Here is a 19966-nt window from a genome sequence, read left to right as displayed (position 1 = left end):
AGAATATGCATTTTGTGATCATTTCATACACTAGAGATTTTCCTGTAATTTTGTTCTGCTAACACTCCTGAAACCAAGTGGCAGGTGGTTGAATGTTAAATTTACACACAACATAGAATAGGCTTTAGGAAATTTTACTTCAGCAATCACCATAGTGACAAAGGCATTGCTGGATGTATTTGCAGAACCCAGAGATTCCTACATGCTAAGCAAGAGGCAAACATTTATACTTATAAAACACTTATAAAAATTGCCTTCTGTTTGGTATGGACCAGAAAAGGTTGAATGAATTACTTCACTTTAATTCTCAGGCTTTGACTGTGGACCTCCAGTTCATCTGATACAAAAATAGCTAATCTTCAATTTCCTTGCCTTTCGAAAAAGCTGTAACTACAAGAATTGTAAATTAGCAATATCCTTGAAGAGAATATTGGATTTAACTGTTGGAGCCAGTTTTTTAATACAGAAAGTTGAATTTCTGTAAGAAGGTGGAAGTCTGAGTCATAATTTTTCCTTGCTTCCGCATGTGATTTTTCGATAGGGCAAATGCAATTTTCATCCAGATCTTCAATTTTATCTACTATTTTGCCTGTAATCATGTATTTAGTATTTATTATAGTATTTATGAGACGATAAATAAACTAGTTTAGAAACATCTACAGGTCTGCAAAAAACGTGATTAATAATTTCTTCTACAATAAGATTTTTATTTAATAATTTATTATAATTTAACTACCTATAGGATGTGTCACTGCTAATGTTTTCCCTAGCTTTAGCAGATAAAATTTGCAGGTGTAGGCATCAGTAAGCCAGGTACTGATTTGAAGTTCATTTTTCATTTTAGAAGTTCTTGCAGAGTGGAAAGTAAATTCAAACTTCTCTTTTCCCAACATTCTATTCCTGTTGTGTCCATTCTTGGTATGTTGGTGGGAAAAATCTTAAAGGTATTGATTCTTTTCAAGAGTCATGGAATCAATCTCTTAAATGCTTTTTTTACTGAGTAAACAAAGGAGTTAGCTAACTTAGAACTGGTTCTCTTCTGCTCCAAGTCAGTTCAGTACTGTTAATCACTTTTTGGACCTCTCACCTTAATGTCCCGTAAGCAGCCTCTGAAAACTGAACTCTTTAACTCCTTCCCCAATTATATTCGACAATATACAGAATGATACTACCTCTCAGTTACTCAAGCCCAAACCTTAGAGTCCTTGATTTCTCCCTCACTTTGTCCTACGCATCTAGTTGCTCACCAAATTCTGTGAATTCTACCTCTTAACTGAATCTCCATCTTCCATTCCCGCTTCCACTTTTGGATTCAGATCTCCAGAATCTCTCATCAGGACTATTATAATGGCTTCTTAACTAGTTTTCCTGCCTCCAGGGAATATCTCTTTGTTTAATCAGATTTTTTTCTCACTGTAAAGTTTTATACTTTTTTGGGGGGGGAGGGTCCCAAATATTTTCATTGAAGTTATTCCTATGTATTTTGAAAAAGTTTTGTATTGGTGTTATGAAAGTGATTTCTTTTCTATTATATTTCTAGCATATAGGAAAGCTGTTAACTTTGCCATACATTCTCTTGTATTCTGCCACTTATCAACTTTCTCATTTTTTCTAAAGTTTTTTGATTGAATGTCTTGGAGTTTCTATGTATAAAACCTACCCTCTACAAAAGAATCAGTTTGTTGTCTCCTTTCCAATAGTTTTACCTCTAACTCTTTTACATGTCTTATTGGACTAACTAGAATTTCTATTAAATACTAAAGGTGATCAACAACTAAATACTAAAGGCAATAGTGTGTTTCTTTGTTTAGTTTTTAGTTAAATTAAAAAATTTAAATAGCATGTTTATCTCAAGCATCAAAATAATTGTTTTCTCTCAGTAATATGATATATAATTCTTAAAAATATTTCTTATTTATTTAGAAGGTGGAAATGAAAGAACCATCATGAAAAAGATTTCAAAGAGAAAAGAAGATATTTTTAGAAAAGTAAGGTATTAATGGAGTTTATAAGGATTTTGATTATACTAAATAGCTCAATTGTAAATGTAGGAGAATCTTGAAAAAATGTGATATATTTGGTTCTATATACAAATCGTATAGTTCATATGTTAAAAAATAATAAGAGAGTTTACAGATTAGTTATACTCTTTGGTCTGTCAATTATGTAATAAAGTATTAGAGGTGAGTTATTTATATATTTATTTATCTATTTATTCCCTTATTTAAATATTTATTTCTCCGTTCTCTCAACCAGCTAACAATCCATTTCCTGCTTTGCTAAAAAAAAAAAAAAAAGTTTTTCTTTTTTAAATCAATGAATGAGTGAAACATTTTTAGGACTGGTATCTACGTGTCACCTAGAGTAAGTCCAATTAAGATTCATGTTTTATTCCTGCCTTCTAGATGGGGATGGGAAGTTATGAAAAGTATATCCAGAATGCTGGGTGAAATTATTGGGAATTGAAGGAGACATCTATCAATCACTTGCTGGGGTTAATGTCCCATCACACCTTCAAGGGTTACTGTCTCCTTGGTCAAGAGTGAAGTTAGGTATTTTTAATTTTGTTGAGGAAAATACTGAAGGCTTATTAAGAACAGAACATCTTAGTTCATACTGACCTTACTCAGTAGTTCTTAAGTGTGGTACAGGAACCACTGGTGGATTTGGAGTTCTTTCAGAAGGTCTATAGACTAAGCTCTTAGTGTGATCATGTCAGTATACCCTGCTTTGGCTTTTGACACGAATCCATATTTTTACTGTGATTGGAAATCTGATGTGTGTCTGCTTGCTCTTCCCATTCCAACTGCACATTAGTTTGGTTAGCATGTACAGTTGTTATTTAAGGAGTCTTTTGCTATTCTATTTTTTCAACTTAAAATGAAAAACTTATCCATATTGTTCTTAAAAAAACATTTAACGTTGCTAGTATGGTTTAATTTTAGAATATTGAGGTTTAAAAAGTGGTAAAAGGGGCTTCCCTGGTGGCGCGGTGGTTGAGAGTCCGCCTGCCGATGCAGGGGACACGGGTTCGCGCCCCGGTCTGGGAGGATCCCACATGCCGTGGAGCGGCTGGGCCCGTGAGCCATGGCCGCTGAGCCTGCGCGTCCGGAGCCTGTGCTCCGCAATGGGAGAGGCCACAACAGTGAGAGGCCCACGCAATGCAAAAAAAAAAAAAAAAAAAAGTGGTAAAAGAAATAAATGCTCATTTTAAAATATTGAATTTTTGATAATGGTAGTACATTCAATTAGAAATACCAGTAGGCAACTAGAAATATGGTATTCAGGAGAGCAGTCAAGGTTGGAGACAGATTTGGGAAGCCATGGGAATCCATGCACTCTCCAAATTCTTGGAATGTGCCCACATTTAGGCTATGAGGAGAAGTGTGACCAAGAAAGGATACAAGGAATAAGTGGCCAGAGAGGTATAAGGGTAGAGGAAAAGGATATAGAAAGCTTTTAGAAAGTTATCAGATGCTACAGAGTACTCAAGTAATAGCTAACATTGATATAGTGTTGAGTTTCAAAGTATTTTCATATGTTTGATCTCATTTGACCCTCCTAAAAGGTATATGAAGTAGGCAGTATATGAACACCAACAACTATCTACTGGATTTTATCATTAAAAGGTTCTTCTTGATATTACAGAGAGCAATTTTTTAATTTAAAAAATCTATCATATATAAAGAGCTCATATTGATAAAAGGATGAAATTTAAGAAAACAGGCAAAGGATATGAATTGTCATTTTAAAGGAGATGACTTTCAAAGGGCTGATAAACCTATGAAAAGATGTTAAATGCCAAAACAAAAAGATACAAGGTAACGCTTCCCCCCTTTTTTTTGCAGATGTCAGAAGACACAGATAACATTGCAGTAGAAGAAAATGTAGACAAGCATCTCCAGAAAGGTTCTCAATAAGTATACCACAGCTCTAATACTGTTGGACTTTATTTTTAAAAGATATAAATGACTAATCCTATCCCAGGGTTTCATTTGGGAACACAGTTTCTTAAGGGATAAGTTCAAACAGAAACTAAACTTCCTATATAATACAAGTGGGTATAAGGAAATAATGGTAAAGTCAGTGAATGTAATAAAACTAAGTTTTGTTTTCTCTCTCTCTCTCTCTGCAAACATGGAGAATCTTCTCGTTCTTCAGACTATGTTACACCATCAAGATACAGAGATATAGAACCTGTTTCAGGAAGTTTCCAGGTCTCAGGGAGAAAAGTATATAAATAATGGTTGACTCCTGCTTCACTTATCCAGCAAATATTTACTAAGCACCTACTATGTGCCATCTGTCCTTCTAAGTTCTGGGAATAGGGTATAAACAAACCAACTAATAATTTTTAAATTTTATCATGGAATACTGCAATTAAGAATGAAGATTCTCATGACCGATACTGATTTAGCTTTATGCTTACCCTTTATTTCCACCATTTTCTATTTAACCTTTACTCAAAGGCAGGGAGAAGAAAAAGAAAACTACAAGGCAAAATGACCAGTAGGTCCTCCATTTTCTATCGTACCTAGGACTGCATAACCCCTGTCTTTCTCAATCCATACAGTAGATCATCTGGTGGATGAGAAGAAAATAACATGAGGTTTGGAGTACACATAGCAGCTGGAGCCTTCTTTATACCCAGCAAGACTGTTTCATTTCCTCTAAGAGCTGGCAGTATTATACTGAATTTACAAAACTGACATAGTAGTTAGAATGGATGCTTGGAGACTTACCTCTCTTTTTTTTCAGATTCCTTCCTCTTCAGTTTAATCAAGTTGAAGTAAACTGGTTTTGATATTTGTATATTCTGTGGACTATAGAGCACTTTATATAGAATATTACTGTTTTCATTGATTTTTTTCCTAAAAGGAAAAAGATAAAGGTTTGCTTACCTGAACCTTTTTTTTTTTTTTTTTAGCCTCACTACAAAATTCAGTCCTGACCATGCATGAGTGTTTATTCCAGATGGAAGAGGGGGAAGTTTCTAAGCTTTATTTTCTAGGTTCTAAGCTCTCATGGGGCAATGACCCAGTCTTCATAATTGTCATGATCCAAAGAAATGCATGTTATTTAGCTATTTAATAAGTACTTTTGATGCTGTTGCTGTTTAATTATATTATAAGAAAGTATCATGAACTCCATATTATGTTGGCTTCTTGATAGATTTAAATGTGGAAGAAAATCAAGACATAATAGAAACTCTGAGAGGCAAAGTAAGAGAAAAGCTAAAAAATGCCAAGGTAATATTATTTTTTCTTTCCTATTTTCAAATTTACTGTTTAAATCAACATATATCATGATAAACTTTTCTTTATCAAAAAGAGCTAAAATTCTATTTTAATATAGCTCCTTAAATCCAAAAAGCTTCAAGTTATTTTCCATGCTTTCTATTTCCAAACTTGAAGCCAAGAAAAGTTAAGTGATTTGGTTATGGTAACTAAATTTGATATCTCAGGAGAAAACATGTATATACTTTTTAAAAGAAAAACATTGAGAAGTTTTTGTTTTTATCCATTTTGGACAGAAGACTTATGAACATGATTATGTCTATATCTGTGAACATTAAGTTTTCCATACTATTTATTTACATTGTGTTTCAGATTAATCAAGGCAAAAAATCTTCAACTCAGCTTCTCATTGATAATAAGATATATCAGTGGTCTAAGGTGAATAACTTTTTTAAAAAAACTTTTTAGAACAGATTTATTGAGGTGTACTTTACATAGCGAAAATTCATCCATTTTAAGCGTATGATTCAATGATTTTTAGTAAATTTACAGAATATATAATCAACATTATAATCCAATTTTAGACCATTTTGTCACTCCAAAAAGATCTCTCATGCCAATATTTAATCACTCTCTATTTCTACTTGATATTATTTCTTATCTTAAAAAATTATAATAAAATATTATAGGTGATCCCCGAATTACAGATTTTGTTCTGAAATACAATGTGTAATCACATATTTGAAACTTCAAATGACAAAATCACTCACATCTTGGGCTAACTGCATTATTTAGAGTAAAGGCTAAGCAGCTTTAACAAAAAGATTCAAAGTAAAATGTCTTAATTAAGATAGAAGTTTTATTTCTCTCTAGTGTAATAGATAAGTAGTCCAGGCTACTAGGAGAGTTCTGCCATCTTCAACACTTAGTTTCCATCTCTGAGTCCAATGGCAAAGCAACTGTGTCTTCATTTGCTAACCAAAGGGGAGGGAGGAGGAAGAGAACCATAGGATTGCAGATTGATCTCTTACAGGACAAGACCTGAAAATTGCACACATTATTTCCACTAAAGGAATGTGGGAAACAATGTCTCGGTATCCAGCTAAAAGTAAGTTCTATTATTAGAAATGGGAGAAAAGACAGCAATGAACAACTAGTCATTTCTGCCATAAGCAATGAGAGTATTTAAAAAATACTCTCAACTTTTAAAATGTAAGGAGTGTATCTCGGGTTTTTAAAAAACTCATCTTTGTCTTCTCTGCAGGGTCCCTCTTGGGTGCTTAGTAAAAATTAATTAAATTTAATAGTAAAAGCAGACTAAAAAAAGATGATTGTATACATGTTGTTCATTCAACAAATGAATAAAAATGAGCCTAACTTGGATTTAATTTAACTATGAATAGTAAAAAATTGGAAGTTTATCAAGATAAGTCCACTGAATATCAAGAAAAGGGGTAAAAAGGAAGAGAAATTGGCTTCTAAGAGTTTCCATTACAAACTACTAGGAAGGGATATCTGCTCAGGAAGTTGAGGATTTTAGCAAATGATTTTTCAATGAGCAGAGACAGAGGGAAGTAAAAGTATATATGGACAGTTTATATATCAGTATTGTTGAAAGGTACATAACTTTTAAAGTTAATGGGACAGCGATATTGTAGATACAAACAGGATGTAGGATAAGCTTTTGTATTTTACATATTTTTGAATTCTTCAGTTCCTAGGAACTAGCAGATTTCCTCCTTCCTTCTTTCTTTCCCTCCCTCCCTCCCTCCCTCTCCCTCTCTCTCTCTCTCTCTCTCCCTTCCTTCCTCCCTCCTTCCCTCCCTCCCTTCCTTCCTTCGATTCCTCTCTCAAACCTCTCTAAAAACAGTGCATTTAAATGTGTGTGACAAAGAAGTGATAGGTGATTTATAATTGAAAGATTCAGACTTTACAGTATTGAAAAATGAGAGCCTACTTACAAGCAAGTTCATCACTAAGAATATGCCACTTTTAATACTTTTTATTATCTCTAAGTTCACAAAAGATTATTGGTGGGGTGGGGTGGTACTTGTGTGTGAGTGCATTCATACATGAGAGCACCCAAAAACAGGGAGAGAAAAGAGTTTGCCCTGAGTCCACATTTTGATCTAACCGTAAGGTAATGCTCTCAATACTCTGACTAGAGTGAAGAGATAGATCGGGAAGATGGAGAAGATTTGGACCCTATATTTTAATTTTTTAATTTAAGAAATTTTCTAATTGAGATATAATTGACACATTATATTACTTTCATATAATTGACACATTATATTACTTTCAAGTGTACAACATAAGGATTCAATATTTGCATATATTGGGAAACCATCACAATAAGTCTAGTTAACATTTGTCACCATATATAGTTGCAAAAAAAAAGTTTTTTTCTTGTGATGAGGACTTTTAAGCTTTACTCTCTTGACAACTTTCAAATATGCAATATAGCATTATTAACTAGTCACCGTGCTGTACATTATATCCCAAGACTTATTTTATAACTGGAAGTTTGTACCTTTTGACCCCCTTCACCCATTTTGCCTACTGCCCCCTGCACCCCCTGCCTCTGTTCACCACCAGTCTGTTCTCTGTATCTGTGAGCTTGATTTTTTGTTTTGCTTTTTTAAAATTTCATCGATAAGTGAGATCATATGGTATTTGTCTTTCTCTGTCTGACTTATTTCACTTAGCATAATGCTCTCAAGGGCCATCCATTTTGTCACAAATGGCAAGATTTCATTCTTTTTATGGCTGAATAGTACTCCATTGTGTGTGTGTGTGTGTGTATCTTTGTCCATTCATTGGTTGATGGACACTTAAGTTGCTTCCATACCTTGGCTATTGGAAATAATGCTGCAATTTTATTGTGTTTTTTTTTTTAAATCACAGTTACCGGACCTTAAAAACAAAACAAAATACAAAAATAATTCATGAGCCAAACAGACTCAAAGTTAAATATTAACTTGAAACTATCTCTCCTACTGCTTTTTGTTCTTGAATAAGATAGTTACTATTACCATATTACAGAAAACTACTTCTTTCCCTTAAAAGCAGAAAAAGCTCTCACTTCAACACTGAATACTGGTTTTCCATTGTTTAACCTGCAGACTGAAGTCTCACTGGATGAAGGTCTTTCGTGTTTTATTCTGAGTGGTGAAGAAGACTCAACTTTAGGCCAGTCTGCAGAGCAGGTTGGATTTGTTTCCCTTCCTCCTACACCCTCATTCTCAGGAAAAATAACTCTTTATTAAAGGCATAGAATGAAATACTTGATAGGAGGTGAAATTTTTATTATTGAGCTGCCTTCTCTTTGAATTGAGAAGCTGTTCATAATAATAATTCCTAACATTTATTGAGTGCTTACTGGATGCCCAGTGATATGCTAAATTTTTAATGTGGATTATCTCTTTCAATCCTCATCATAACCCTGTGAGGTAGGCATTATTATCATCTCTGTTTTATAGGTGAGGAAATAGGCACACAGGGGTAAGAACTGATAGAGCCGAGAAGTACAGGCTATCAGCTCCAAAGCCTGTGTTTTCTTTTGTTCTTCCTGTTCATTTCTCCAAGTGCCCACGTTGTTCTCCGTAATCTCTATTACTCTTCATTGATTCCCCGTTCTTCATCTCTCCTTGTACAATCCCAGACCCTTCTAATTTCTGTCAGTTCTTCCCAAACTCTTCAGCCCACTGTTAATTCTAGGGCCGTCCTTTCCTCCAGTCCTAATCAGTCTCACTAGTCTTTCCCGTCTCCTGATTTGTCAGTCTCATTGGTCTCCCTTCTGCTCCTATTCCTCTCAACTTTCTCCATTCCTCTCTACCTTCAGATCTCTCTACAGTTTCCTTGAGCCCCCTCCTGTATTTCCAGAGTTCTACCCAGTATCTTCTGACACCTCCCAGTCATTTCCAAATCCTTCAGGTCCTCCTTTTGAATTTCTCTTGGACCCCGCTTTGCCTTTCTACTTATTTCTCAGTCTCTTCCATTCCCCTTTCTTTGAATCCTGTATCCTGCTCCAGTCTTTACGTTCCTTTTGTTGTTGTTTGTTCCACAGAAAAGAGCTTTATCTTTAAAAAATATAACAAATTTATTATATACATTATAAAAACTTAATGCAGAAAACCATGAGGAAGAAAATAAAAATCATATGACATCCCACTGCTCTGAGATAAACCACTATTACCATTTTTTCATACTGTTCTCTATGCTTATACCCATATATGCACACACAGACTTTTATATAAATAGAATCACAGTATAGCAATTCCATTTTTCCAATTGCTCAGCCAAACCTTGGTGTCATCCTTGGATCCTCTTTTACTCACATGCCTCATATCCAGTTTGTCACAAATCCTGTTGGTTTTACCTTCAAAGTATCCAACCCACTTCCAGAACCCAGCCCACTTTTCATCACCTCCCCTGGCACAGCCTAGTCTATGCGGCCATAACCTCTCATCCAGATCATTGCCATAGTCTCCCTTTATTTTTACTATTGCCCCAACAGTCTATTTGGTATACCATACAGTAGTCAGAGTGATTCTGTTAAAATCTAAGACAGAATGTTTTTTTTAACACCTTTTAATGGTTTCCTATCTCAAAAAAAAGCTGAAGTCCTTATAGGGGCTTCCACGGCCCCCTTAGTACCTCTCTGACTTCCTTTCTCACTAGTTTCCCCTTCTCCCAGCCAACTCCGGCCATACTGGCCTCCTTCCTGTTCCTGCCTCAGGGACTTTGTACCTTTTAACTGTCTAGAAATCTCTTCTCTTATCCTCATGCTCTCTCCCTCACTACCTTTGGGTCTCTGTTCAAATGACACATAATTAAAACTACTGTGCCTGAAAACCTTATGTAATAGTACCCCCCAACCCCCCAACCCCCCAACCCCCCATCCCAGTATTCTCTAGCCACTTACCTTGCATCATTTTTCTTTATGACATTTATCACCACCTCGCATGTATTTCTGGCTCTTTGTTTATTTTCTTCCTTGAACATATCGGGCACTCCGTATTTGAGTGAATGTTGAATAAATGAGTATCAAACATGCACATGCTCTGCCAAGTCACGTGATACCCCAGAATCCCATGATATGGGTTAAGGAGTGGGCTTTTCAGGGGAAACGAGAAGGTCCACCCAGCAGAGGGCACCAGGACGAAGCGCTGTGGTTATGGCTGCTTTTCCTTCTTTTCCTTCTCACAGGGAAGACATGAGAGAAATTAGGTCAGTGGGCAAGTAGACTGGGCACAAGGAAGTCCAGGCTTGGATGTGGGTTGTTTAGAGAAGTTGTTTGGAAAAGCCATCTGCCCTGCACCTGGTAAATTTGTGGACAATGGGAATCTACTGTCCTCATCACAGGGAGGAGAAAGCTACTGTTTTGTGGGAGGCTGAGTGTGACTGTGGCTCCTTCCTACTAGGAGAAAGGGGAGAATCTCTCTCTCTCTCTCTCTCTCTCTCTCTCTTTTTTTTTTTTTTTAACCACACCGTATTCAGGTGCGTTCATTTAGACTTATGCATGGAAAATTAGGTGGTTGCCTTCTGACTGCATGCTTCCTGTCACACAACAGCTAACAGCACAGACACTGGTCTGCTGTGAGCTGCATAGTGAAGACCAGGAAGGTGATTATATTGGTTGAGATCATAGCTTGTCTCAGGCTAAACATATGGGTAGCTGTAGTGGGGTAGGATTCATGAAAGAGACCTACATGGTTATAAATAAAAGGCTGGCATCCAAGATGAGAGCCTGACATGACTCAGCCATCAGGGCAGACCTCAGCTCTGAAGGCAGGTTAAAAGCCCTGGCCCACACCAGGGGTGCGGTGAAGGTAGCTTGGTAATGGGACCTCCAGCAGGAGCAAAGAGCCCCTCTTTGTCTGTGATTGGAATATTCAAAGAGATCCCCTATGTGAAGATCCCCCAAATCTTGCTCCTAGGTGCCGGTGTCATATCTTGTTAGACTTCTGAAAATGATGCCACAAAGATTTCTGGATATAAAATACTTTCTTGATTTCATGACAGGGATATAGGGAAGGTATGATGATGTGATGACTTGATATGAACCTAGGTGATGCTTAACCACGTTACTCACTTAATTTTGTCAGAGTTGATCAAGGCCATCTACGATTATCTATTCAATGAAATTCTATTATTAATTCTTTTAATTTAATTATTTACCCCTAAATGTATGTTTTTGAAAATTAAGGGGTTTTTATTTGCATGACTCACATACTCTGTCTCCTTCTCTGTTTCAACATATGTAGATTTTAAGTTAGACAACTAAAGTCATCCAAAATAAATTGGTAATATTTTTTGTGAAGAGACTCATATAAAATTTCTGATATAATATAAAAGTATACATTTTTATATTTAGTAATATATCTGTTTCAATACCTACATTCAGATTGTTTGTAACTTTTATATATCATATTTCAGAAATGTATCATATTCAATCACACTGCCACAGACTTCTATTTGTATCTTTACTTTTCTTTCTTTTTTTTCTTAAATATCATCCAGAAAACAGCATGACTACTCCACATCACCTTAGGTAGTACTTCTTTCTGAATGGTGGAAAAAAATGGGGCTGAAGACCACATGGCTTGATGTCTCTAGACTTTGCCCTGCACTGTGAATTCTCAACAGTTGAAATATCATAGTCCAATATTTCAGAACATTTTCCATAGGAGAGGAGAGACTTGAATTGTAGTTCTTTTTCAGTAGTCTTTCATTGAGAATTTCAATGAAGGGCTATGGAAAAATCATATTTTATAATATTAAGCCTTAAGTGAGTTCCTCTGTGTTCAATGAAATTTCATTGTCAAACAGTTTCAGCTTGAACTTGAACTGGGTGGCATAGATCAGAAAGACTTCACAGCAAGCTTCTAGTACCTTTCATTTATCTGCCTGTTAATCATTGGGGACAAACACGTATACTTATTTTTCTTTCTGGTATTCAACAGAGATCAGTAAATGATAGTTACCACAAACACTTTTCACTTGGTGATAATTTACAAAACTTTGCTGAGGGCCGAGATGAAGATTTTATGGAAGAAGTCATTTTCCTAGATTTACTTGAAGTAAAGGCTGCCGATTATGAAGATGATCAAGAACAAGTAAAAAAACAACAGGCAAATATTTTTGTTCCAAGCAATTCTCCGGGTAAAGTTTTTACAAGAAAATATTCAAGTCATTAATGAATCATATTGTAGGATAATAGCTTCTTTGTATGCTGGATAGATAAAAAGTACTGATTTAAGATTATAGAAAATTTTCTATATTTGTTCTTCATGCTTTCTCTGAGTTAAAGGGAATTGATTTAAAGAGCTCATTCATTGTGTGTGTGTGTGTGTGTGTGTGTGTGTGTGTGTGTGTGTGTGTATGTATGTATAGACTTTCTGCTAGGCTTTAGTGGTAGAGTATATGATAGTTCCCTTTTGCTTCTTGTTTACCAGTTTAATATTTTGGACTTTAAAGTAATATCTATGTTTTGTTATTAAGTGATCAACCAACTTAAACTGCCAAAAGATATGATGCCACGCATTTTAGAAGAAGAAGGATTCTATGTTCACAAAAAGCCAGAAATATATAAAAAGGCCTGCAACAAAATGGAAAATCGCCTGCTTAAACTAGAAGAGGCAAGTTCACTAGCTAACAAGGGAAACCACTCACTGGTGGTGTGTGACATTTGTTTTTAGTGTAATATTTACTTACTATATTCTTAAATATTTTTGATAGGGGAAGTGTTGGTTTGAAGAAAGTGGAGAAATAATGTCATTACCTTCACCTGTTAGACGGTCATGGAATTTCAGACTAAACATAAGTAAGAAACCTTTAAATCCAGCACTGAAGACCATATACAGGACGGTAACCAACAACAGTTTATTTATGATTATGGTTAGAATTCTGGTAATATCAATTATAACTTATATACTTATTTTTGTGGTGTTAATTCACCTTTTAAAGATATTAGTAAGTCTAGTAAAGGCAAAACTATGATGAAATATTAAATATCCATTAAAATTATGTTTTCAAGGAATATTTAATGATATGGAGAAGTGCGCAAAATAAAATGTAACGTTAAAAAAAGCAGAATGCAAAATTTCATATGATCCTAATTTTATAAAAATAGATAATGAATGAATGAATTTATCAATGAATGAATAAGTACGTATATATATGTGTATGTAGATAAAAAGACTAGAAAATATGTCATAGTTAATAACTATCTCTGGATAGTAGGACATAGGATTATTTTTATTTTCTTTGTTATACTCTTTTCTATTTTCTAAATTTCAGAAATGAATATATGTTATACTTATAATTAAACTAATTTATGTGTATTCCAAAAGACATTATGAAAATTAGCAGTCCATTAACCTAATGAGAAGAAATATTTAGACAGAAATAGTTATGTTAAAAATTTGGCTTGAAAAAATTTAAATAAGAATTTTGTACAAAAACCTAATTGCTCAACCACTTGCATTAACCATTCCATATATAGGAAATATGGCTGTAGGTAGATACAAAGTGGAAATAATGCTTCCTAAAAATACCGTCAACCCTTGAACAATGCAGCAGTGGGGCACCAACTCCATGCAGTCAAAAATCTGCGTACTGCTCTCTCTGCCTCAAAAATAAAGAAATTAATAACTTGCTCATCCAAAGGCAGGAAGCTGAGACAGTTTGGGTAGACTCAGGACTCAAACCCTAGTTCTTTTGATTCCACACATTGTGATCTCTAATCGAACACCAACTTTTCCCCACACTTAGTTAATTTAAAGATCTGTAAAATGAAAATATAGATACTGTAATTATTGAATAAATCTGTGTACAAGTGGACAAGCTCAGTTCAAACCCATGTTGTTTAAGGGTCATCTGTACTTACAGGACTTCATTCTCTATTTCCTCTGTTGCTTTAAACCTGTGAGTTACTTCTCCTCTTCTAGTAATTATATGCCTTCTGTAGTTAATGCTTTTTCTTTACAGTTGCAGTTCTGTGTTTCTTGCATATTCCAGTAACTGCAACATTTTAACAGCAAGAGCACTTAGTTCCTTATAAGGCTGTTACTTCTCAGCCTCCGTAGGAAATGAGATTTCTCCCTAAACTGAAGAGATTTATACTTTTGGAGGTCTCTTTCTCTTTCTGTAACATGTGAGGATCTTCTTTCTTTATGATATATGCTCTCTTTTCTTCTCCACAGTTTCTATTTCTTTCCCAGAGAAACTAGAAAATTTGAAAAAAAAGTCTTCGTTATGTTGTTATATGTTTTTTATATCTTTATACCACTCACAAATTTCTTTCAGGATTTTCTAAAAATACACCAAAACTTTTTGCTGCTAAGAAAATCTTTTACCATTTTACCATGCAAAATGCATTTAAGCTTTAATTAATTGTCCTACTTTTTTTTTTTTTTTTTTTTTTTGCGGTACGCGGGCCTCTCACTGCTGTGGCCTCTCCTGTTGCGGAACACAGGCTCCGGATGCGGAGGCTCAGTGGCCATGGCTCACGGGCCCAGCCGCTCCACGGCATGTGGGATCTTCCCGGAGCAGGGCACGAACCCGTGTCCCCTGCATCGGCAGGCGGACTCTCAACCACTGCACCACCAGGGAAGCCCAGTTGTCCTGCTTTTAAAATTACAGACATATACAAAGATTTTTATCATGAATGAGTGTTGACATTTATCAAATGCTTTCTCTAAGCCTATTAAGTATTGTAATAGTATTTTCTTAACTTTTAATGTGGTGAATTACACTGATTTTCAAATATTTCTGAAATAAATCCCATATGTGATGCATTTTCTTTTTATATATTACTGAATTTGATTTTCTAATATTTTGTTCAGGATTTTTGCATACATGTTCCTGAGATAACTTTTTCTTTGATTTTTCTTCCTTGTAATGTTCTTGTCAGATTTCCATCTAGGTTACACTGGCTTCAACACAATTTGGGGTGTGTTCCCTCTTTTTCTCTTCTCTGGGAGAATTGTATAAGATTGGTGTTATTTCTTCCTTAAATGTTTGGGAGAATTCACTGCTGAATGCATCTTGGCCTGGAAATTTATTTGTGGGAATGTTTTCTATTATAGACATATTTTTTTAAAAAATAAAAGACTGTCCAATGGAAGCACATCTTGTATTTGTGGATTGAAAGACTTAGTATTGTTAAAATGTCCATACTACCCAAAGCAATATACAAATTCAATGCAATCCCTATCAAAATCCCAATGGTATTTTTCACAGAAATAGAAAAACAATTCTCAAATTCATAGGGAACTTCTAAGGACCCTGAATAGCCAAAACAATCTTGATAGAGATGAGCAAAACTGGAAGAGTGACATCATCATTATGTCAGAATAAGAGTTTTCTACCATCTTTCTCTCCAGAGAACACTGATTTTGACAATCACCCATGGACAAGAGTGCCATTATGGAATTCTGGGAGTCCAGTGGAGAAGTTCCAGCACACCATTGAAGTAAATGGTCTAGAATTCTGGGTTGGTTGTTATTCTTCTTTTAGCACTTTGAAGATAACTTTCCACTCATTTCTGAATCTCATTGTTTCTACTGAAAAGTCAGCTTACAGTCTTACTGTGGTTTTCAGTTTTTCTCTTTGTCTTTGGTTTTCTACTATAATATGTTAAGGTGTGACTTCCATTGTAATATGTTAAGGTATGCTTTTTCTTTATACTGATCCTGCTTTGGGCTATTAGGGCTTCCTCAATGTATGCCTCCATGTTATGCATCCGTTTTGGAAAATCCTCTGCCATTATCTTAGCAAATACTGCCCCTGCCCTAATCTCTTTCTCTTTGTGTTCTGGAACATCAAGTATACATATCCATTTTATCCTCTGCTTTTGCATTGTTTTCATCCCTTCTTCCCTCTGAGTTTAGTCTGAATATTTTCTGTTGCCCTGCCCTCTCGTTCACTTAGCTAACTTTCTACTGTGTTTAATCTCCTGTTAGATCCATCTAATGAATTATTTCCCCTTCTTCATTTATTTTTTACTTGAAAAGATTTCTCTTTTTTTTTACCTGAAGGAAAACGCATTCTGTGATCTTTGTTTTTGTGTTCCTTCTAGTTTAGACTTAATGTCTAAATACTTAAAAAAATTTTAATTATTTCTATTACTCTATTGTTACCTCATTTCTGAGTTTTCCAGATTCTGGTTTGTGTTCTTTAATGTCATAAATTTTCTTAATGTCTTTTGGCTTGTTTTGTAATCCACATTTCTATTTTTATGTTTTTGAATGTCTCTCTGGTATGCTTTGATTGTGGGGATATTATATTACTGTTTATTCATTTTTATTATAGAAACTTTGTATAGATTTAATCTTGAGCCTTTTCTGCTGTTCATTCTTATATTAAATTCGTTTTCCTGAAATTTTAGGAAAAAAGCTTGTTTCAGATAACTTTTCTGATGTCACAGAATTCTGTTGTTTTTGTGTAGTGTTAAACAATATAGTGGCTGTATTCTCCTTCCCAGATTTTTTTCTGTATCTTCTATTAATCTCTGTGGTCCCTGACCATCTCAAGTTTTATTCCACTTCCAGTAGTTTCTCTTTAGTGTGAAGCCTTGTCATAAAATTTTCTAGGGAGTAGGCGCCCCTAGCTGCTTCAGAATTCCTTGCTGTAACCCATAACTGGAGTAGACAAAACCTCTAACAGTTTTAGCTGATGGCTTTTGTTTTTTTTTTTTTGGCTGTGTTGGGTCTTTGTTGCCGTGTGTGGGCTTTCTCTAATTGCAGCGAGTTGGGGCTACTCTTAGGTGCGGTGCGCGGGCTTCTCATTGCGGTGGCTTCTCTTGTTGCGGAGCACGGGCTCTAGGCGTGCAGGCTTCAGTAGTGGCGCATGGGCTTAGTTGCTCTGCGGCATTTGGGATCTTCCTGGACCAGGGCTTGAACCCTTGTCCCTTGAATTGGTAGGCGGATTCTTAACCACTGTGCCACCAGGGAAGTCCCCTTTTACTCTATTTTTATAACACATTAATAATAGCTACTTTAAAGTCCATATCTGGTAACTCCAATATCTGGGTCCCTGAAAAATCTGTTTTTATTATTTGTTCTTCTCTCTTGATTTTGCGCTTTTAGTCCTGTCTTTTATTATAGTTGGTATTTTTTTATTATATTCCATATATTATATATGAAAAGTTGTAGAAACTCTAGATCATATCTTCTTGCAGAAAAGTTCATTCCTCTACTTTTTAGGCATATTGAGTGGGGATAATCATCTTAATCCAATCAGGGACTTAACTGATTTCAGACTGGGTTGCAGTTTTGTTAAGGCTCAATCTGCATCTAAGTCTTCTGTTTACCTAATCTCTTCCCTGCTTGACTGTAACCAGGGTAAGATTTTCTTTTTGTTTTGTTTTTTTAAATCACTAGCACATATCCAAATGCCTAGCATATAGCAGACACTCAGTGAATACTTATATAATTTGTAATGGAATTCATCACTTCAGCAGATATAAGCTTTTAGGGTCCTGTATAATTTAGAAGAGAAAGACATCAGTTGACTGGCATAATCTTAGAAAATCCTATTTTCTTCATGGTGCCTATCACACCATGAGAGCCTGGCAATGTCTCTGCCTCATCATAATTCATAGTATAACACATTTACCAAGATTTTATAAATGAACCCCTCACCCCCACCCAACAGTGCAATATCTTTCTGTTTTTCCCCAGTTACTATAAAATCCATCTCCATTAAAAAATTAAAAAATAAAAGGATAAAAGAGGAAGGAAGGGAAATCCCTGGTATTTATTTTATCTTGTTTTTTGCTGTTACATGGCATAACTTTTGCATGTTATGGTGACAGTGTGTTTTATTTAAATTTTGCTCAAGATATAGCACAGTTCTTTTAACATAATTATTGGAGACCATTGCTCTTGGAGAAGGAGATCCTTGAAACAATGGCAGTTTGCTGAATGAATGAGTGAGTGCATGAATAACTGAATGAACAAAGCGATGATAAGTAAATGCAGAAAATATAATTTTTGGATAAACATTAACCACTATCCAGATTAACCTTTGTAACCATCTGGAATCCCAAGTTGGAAACCACTGGGCTGAACAAGTAATTTTTCCTCAACTGCATCTGTTCTAGCTTCATCCAAGCTAATTTCAGTATTTCATGGACTCTTAGAGTTGGGAATAAATGTAAATGTCACTTCATCAAGCATGTAAACTGAGTATTAAAATTCATTCTGTAGCAGCATCCTTAACAGCTAATGTTCTCAAATTAGTGCCACACAAATGCCTCTGCCTGCCTTTCCCTTCTATCTTCTCTACATTTTTTACTCTGCTCAGCCAGCCATGGAGGCAAGGTTCATTTGGGGTTTCTCACTGGAATAAAAATAACATAAGGGCCATTGAAACAGAGATAATAGCTCCCTGAGTATCAAAATCCTCTCTTTGCTGTTGCCTCGGCCAGGTACTTTAATACTCTGTCATACCTCTATTACCCCAGGTCTTATTTGCTTGTTTTTTGTTGACTAGTTTTGCCTAATTATTTACTATATGCCCTTTATTCCTTCTTCTGGCATTCCTCTTATACATTTACCTGGATTTTATACATGTGCATGTAAAAGTTACGTTTATGCTACCCTGTAGTTTATTAAGTATTCAATAGCATTATGTCTAAAAAAACCCAATGTACATACCTGAATTAAAAAATACTTTATTGCTAAAAAATGCTGTCATCTAAGCTTTCAGGGAGTCATAACCTTTTTGCAGTGGTAGCATCAAAGATCACAGACCACAGATCACCATTACAAATATAATAATGAGAAAGTTTGAAATATTGCAAGAAGTACCAAAATATGACACAGAGACGGGAATTGAGCAAATGCTGTTGGACAAATGGTGCTGACAGACTTGCTCAACAAAGGGTTGCCATGAATCAATTTTTACAAATTAAAGAATTTGTAAAAAAAATGCGACATCTGAGAAGTACAATAAAGCAAGTTACAATGAAATGAAGTATGCCCGGATCTAAAACTACATGGCCACTATATTTCCAGAATCACCCATCTAATGAGTTATTAATTTCAGATATTTTCAGTATATTTTTAGCTTCAAAGTGTTCATTTGACATTTGATTCTTCTGTATATATTCCAGTTTTCTTGTGGAATGCTCTATGTTTTCATCTTCTCATCTTTTCATGTATTTTATCTTTTACTCTTTTTAAAATCTATTAATAGTAGCTACTTTAAAGTCCATATCTGATCAAACTCCAATATCTGGGTCTCTGCTGTTTTTTTAACTTGTTATGCCATGTAGCAGCATGGATGTTTTTGTACTTTCATCTGGTTTTTGATTCATTGTTGCCTAGATCTTTGTTCTTATGGTCTAACACACTTACCTAGTTCTAGAAGTTCACATAATTCCTTCAGTCAACTGCTGCTTTTAACCAGTGTCATGGAGCTTACTATCTCCCAAGAGAGCTCATTCCAGTATTAGGCAGTTCCAATTGTTTATTGTTTTCTGTGTGAATTAAAATCTGTCTCCTGGATCACTATTGCTCTTTTGACTTTGGCCATAAAGAACTCATAAACTACCTCACTTATGTGACAGCTCTTCAAATATTTGAAGCCTACTTCCACCTTTAGCTTTTGCTTTCCAGTCTAAACTTGCTTCCTTTGACTGCTGTTGGATATTCCGCCATCTCAGTTACCCTTCTCTAGCATCTGAGCACCACAATCAGTAGGTATTGAATAGGACAGGA

General features: G+C 35.3%; 1 protein-coding gene across 1 annotated transcript in view; it reads left to right on the top strand.

The window, feature by feature from the left end:
• Nucleotides 1–3848: 3848 nt before the first annotated feature.
• The window catches only part of CC2D2B (coiled-coil and C2 domain containing 2B), a gene marked incomplete at both ends in the record, with an annotated part of 92566 nt that continues 76448 nt past the window's right edge, over nt 3849–19966 (top strand). Inside the window, 7 exons of the mRNA XM_082854110.1 lie at nt 3849–3909; nt 5173–5249; nt 5610–5675; nt 8360–8443; nt 12203–12401; nt 12741–12877; nt 12978–13106. Coding sequence (XP_082710236.1) covers nt 3849–3909; nt 5173–5249; nt 5610–5675; nt 8360–8443; nt 12203–12401; nt 12741–12877; nt 12978–13106 — 753 coding nt within the window. The remainder of the gene's footprint in view (nt 3910–5172; nt 5250–5609; nt 5676–8359; nt 8444–12202; nt 12402–12740; nt 12878–12977; nt 13107–19966) is intronic.

This window comes from Leucopleurus acutus (genome assembly GCF_964270905.1).
Source record: "Leucopleurus acutus genome assembly, chromosome: 14".
In the NCBI taxonomy this organism is placed as follows: Eukaryota; Metazoa; Chordata; class Mammalia; order Artiodactyla; family Delphinidae; genus Leucopleurus; species Leucopleurus acutus.
This window is presented reverse-complemented; position numbering and strand designations above follow the sequence as displayed.